At 39.2% G+C, this 4,527-nt stretch overlaps 1 protein-coding gene across 1 annotated transcript; it reads left to right on the forward strand.

Moving 5' to 3' along the window:
* Positions 1–232: 232 nt before the first annotated feature.
* Positions 233–4,295, forward strand: LOC125449495 (probable G-protein coupled receptor 139). The gene is made up of 2 exons (XM_048525298.2): positions 233–340; positions 3,319–4,295. The coding sequence occupies exons 1-2, from the start codon at positions 271–273 to the stop codon at positions 4,221–4,223; spliced, it is 975 nt and encodes a 324-aa protein (XP_048381255.1). The 5' UTR covers positions 233–270; the 3' UTR covers positions 4,224–4,295.
* The last annotated feature ends 232 nt before the right edge of the window (positions 4,296–4,527 follow it).

Here is a 4,527-nt window from a genome sequence, read left to right on the forward strand (position 1 = left end):
GTGACGATAAAATCTAATTCTAATTCTCAAGAATTTAGTGACATGTCATTATTCAAAATAGATTCTACTCTGTAATAACCCTCAGAGGAAAATGTTTCATTCACTACTTGCTCAGAACGCTGTAATTAATATAATTAGCAATTCAATCAGATTCACTGTCTCACCAGAGACATAACTTAAAACAAAATGAGGTTCCGTTGACGATATTGTTGTATTTCACTGGACCGAATCATTGACTCCACAGGAACAGGCAAACCTGACTGGAACAGAATGAAATACTCAGGAATCTTACAGGTAGCACGAATTTACTATCCAATACTTGCAGCTGTTGGCATTATTGGTAAGTATTTAAATCCAATTATGTTTGTGTAAAAGCTATTTAACTCTACTCCCTCATTTTTCATTGAAATATGAAAAACTTTCAAAGGCTTTGATTACTTTCAATGACAGTCTTCCTAGAGGTTTCACGGGTAGTACATTTTTACTGTTGTTTCCTTCTGTCTGGTGAAGCAGGTTTATATATAAATGTTTTGCAGAGTATTTAGTTCCAATGCAGAGCAGCGGAGTCAGTGTTTACTCCCCATCGCGAGTTACACTTGAGAAGGTGGTGGTGAGCTGCAGATCATTTGGTGTAATAGTACCCATATAGAGCCAAGGAGTCATACAGCACAGAAACGGATCTCTCTGGCCCATTCCTCTGTGCTTGCCGGGTTTCCGAAACAGAACTGCTCCTATTTGTCTGCTTTAGACCCATATCCCGCTAAGCTTTTCCTTTCCATGTAGCTGCCCAAATATCTGTTAAATGATCCAGCAAAAATGGAGGAACGATGATGAGCTTCCGAGCCAGGAACGTGAGTGGACTGAAGGGAAAATTCAAGTGGGGACCTTCTGTTACATTTTCAGCTTCTGAGGGGCCTCGGTGAGCCGCTGTTGATTGCATACTTTGCTATTACTGAGCAACAGTGAGGGGTGGACAGAAGAGGTTTGTGGACATGAGAGCAGTCAAGTGGGTGATATATTCCCGAATAAAGTAAAACTACTGTAACATGCTGGGTATCTGCAATGAACAAAGATAATGTTGGATAAAATCGGCAGATCTGGCAGTTTTGAAGGTGAAGGAATTAAAGTTATTTTTTGAGTCTGTATGACTCTTCTTCTGAATTTTACATGGTCCTGGCCAATGCTAAACTTCTTGAGTGTTGCTGGAGCTGCTCCTATCCAGGCATGTGGAGACTATTTCATCACACCCATGACTTGTGCCTTGTACGTGATGGACAGGCTTTGGGGAGTCAGGTACTAAAATCAATTTCATATTTGCAGCTGTTTGGATTGTCCAAGGCTGAAAGTAACAAAAGATTGAAATAACTCCACACAGGCCTGCATCCCACCACTATGTCACACATTATTTATACATCCATGGTACATGACACTGGTCCAGCTTCCTCAGAGCCAGATCTTAGAGAGATTAGAACCTCTGACATGCCTATTTATATCTGTCAGCCAGGGTTCCCTGATAGGAGCAGGCTGACACCTTGTAGAGGATGCCTTGTTTGTAATATTCAACAGTTGCATGATATTGAGTGAATCCTGTCAACATTCCTGCACGTGCTGAAGCCAAGATAATCAATGTGTTTTTCATTTTTTTTTTCTGTCTGGCTTTTAGTTAAACCCTGTAAGAGAGTCTTTGAAAAATCACCTGAACAGGTAGGGACAGCCCCCGTACTCCTCCAGAAAGGTTTGAATTACGAGTGCAGAATTCAGTAACATTGGAACCTGGTTAAACTGGCTTACGTGTGTAAAAAGCCCCGAGGATAGAGATAAGATTGTTTGGGAAACAGCATGAGATTATGGAACACTGAGCGCTGTCCCTGAGGCTGTCCATCGCTGGCCATACAGTAACAAGTGGATCGGGTGTGTATGTAAATAATCAACAATAAGTTTTGTCTGCAATTGCTGACTGTAGGGTAAAATAATGTATAAAAATATTGTGTCTTTCCTTTGTTCAATGAAAAATATTCTGGATCCCTAGTAATTTCTTCTTGTTGGTGTAACATCAACACACTATTTGATGATGGAAGTGCACTGGGAGTGTTGAGTTCTTCAGTCATTCTGCACCAACACCTACTGTTCGTTTCACTCCACAAAATTTAACTTTGCAGGCACAAGTTATCTTACCACTAATTCGTATATTCAAATTGAAGTTTGTATTATGACTAGTCTTTTATTTAAAAAAAAATCATGCATGGTATGTAAGCATTACTAGGTGGCCAGCATTGATTCCCTTTCACTAGTTGCCATTCCGAGGGTGGAAGAGAGCTGCATTCTTGAACTGCTGTAGTTCACCTGCTGTGGGGTGACCCACAGTGCCCTGGGGGAGTACGGGATGAATCCCAGGATTTTGACCCAGTGACAGTGTAGGAATACCAATATCTTTTCAAGTCAAGATGGCGAGTGGCTTTAAGGGAAACTTATAGCGGGGTGGTGTTTCCATGTATTGGTTGCCTTGTCCTTCCACGTGAAAATATTTGTGGGTGTGGAAGGTACTGTCGGTGAATCATTGGAGAACTTCTGCAATGGGTCTTGTAGATAGTGCAGATTGTTGCTAGAGAGTGCTGTGGTGATAGGGGCGACATTAGTTTTGTGGTTCTGCACCAAGTAGGCAGGCTGCAAATCTTCCAATCACACTATTCCTGCAATGACAAAGAGACACATTAACGAACTCCAGGATGATTCTCATGTGTTCCTCTACATTTTTGACCTTTCCTTATTGACAGTCCTTGAAGAATTGTGACTGGCATAAGTGAGAAAGTGCTGTACCCCATTCAGTGACAGGCCAGTCCAAAATCTAAACCTCATATCGGATCATCCTAGTTCTCCTCCACAAAATATCTATCGTCATGGTTGCCCATGTTGTAATTCCTTGATTAGGTTCGTGATGAAAATACCTTATCTTTGCTGTAATTTTGATTTGATCGTTTTTCTCCATTAACATTTTGATAAGTATAACGGATCTATTAAACATTTTGGTGAATCGGTCAGCATCATAGATTAGCAATACAATATTCCATTCATTATAACATTTGGTCCTTTTAATTTATTATTTATTTGTTCAATTTGTCTATTAGTTCACTACATGTATTTATTTCATTCTGGTTTGCTTGAATCAAAAATCCCATTGTAATTTTTCACCATGTGTTGTATAATTGAGTTGATACAATAATCTGACGTAATTGATGGAATTTAACAGGCATATCAAGCTTATGTTTCCACTTTGACTCCAGTCAATTGTCCAGTCTTGTATTTTTTTTTCCCTGCCAGTTAACTTAGTGGGAATTGTCATCCTGAATCGAGGCAATTGTGGACTCTCGAAATGCATCACTTGCTACTTGTTGGCAATGTCTACAGCAGATCTACTTCTCGTCATCCTTAATGTCATACTGAACAGAATTAACAATCTTTATTTCCCAGTTACTTTCTTATCCATCACTCCTGTGTGTGCCTCAAGAGTTGTTCTGTGCCTTGCAGCCCTGGACTGTTCAGTTTGGTTCACAGTTGCTTTTACATTTGATCGGTTTGTAGCGATTTGCTGCCAGAAGCTGAGAGCAAAATATTGCAACAAGAGAACTGCATTTGCAGTCATAGTAACTGTGAGTGTGGTCTGCTGTTTACGGTCAATTACTTGGTATTTTGTATTAATTCCTGCATTTGTAATTGACAATGTACCATGGTTTTGCATCATCACATCAGACTATTACACGTCATTATTTTGGAAAGTGAATGAATGGGTTGACATTATAATTATACCATTGCTTCCAATCACATTGATTTTGGTGTTCAATGCACTGACTATCAGGCATATTATAACAGCCAACCGTATCCGCTGTCGCCTCCAGCTCCATGGAAACGGGAAGAATAATACTGATCCAGAGGTTGTAAACCGAAGAAAATCCATCATCTTGCTTTTTGCATTGTCTGCTAATTTTGTACTATTCTGGATGACACATGTTATTCGGTCTTTAATCTGGCAAGAAGTAAACTATAATTATGAAGACAAGACTTTAAATGATCCAACATTTGTCTTTCAAGAAATTGGATTCATGTTACGGCTTCTGAATTCATGCACCAACACCTGTATATACGCTCTAACGCAGACTAAATTCAGGGAGGAGTTAATCAATGGAGTAAAGTATCCGTTTACTCAAATTGTTAAACTATGCAAATAAGCATACATATCTGACCTTAATGTAAAGATGCATTTCCAGTTATGCTTCAGAAAGGATTTGTGGAATTTTCCTGACCAGGTTAACTGAAAATATGTTTTCAGGATTGGAAATGGGCCTCTCAGCCACTCAAATTGAAAATAATCAGTTATGCAAGAAACTAATGAGTTGAAATTAGAATAATAATTCACTGAAACTGTGTACCTATAAAGGATGCAACAAATAAAGAGTCTGAATCTTTACTTTGTGCTTCGTCTTGAGACCTTTTCCAATTTCAATGTAGTTATGGCTTTGCATTTTCTCATTA

Source organism: Stegostoma tigrinum, chromosome 46 (genome assembly GCF_030684315.1).
Source record: "Stegostoma tigrinum isolate sSteTig4 chromosome 46, sSteTig4.hap1, whole genome shotgun sequence".
Taxonomy (NCBI): Eukaryota; Metazoa; Chordata; class Chondrichthyes; order Orectolobiformes; family Stegostomatidae; genus Stegostoma; species Stegostoma tigrinum.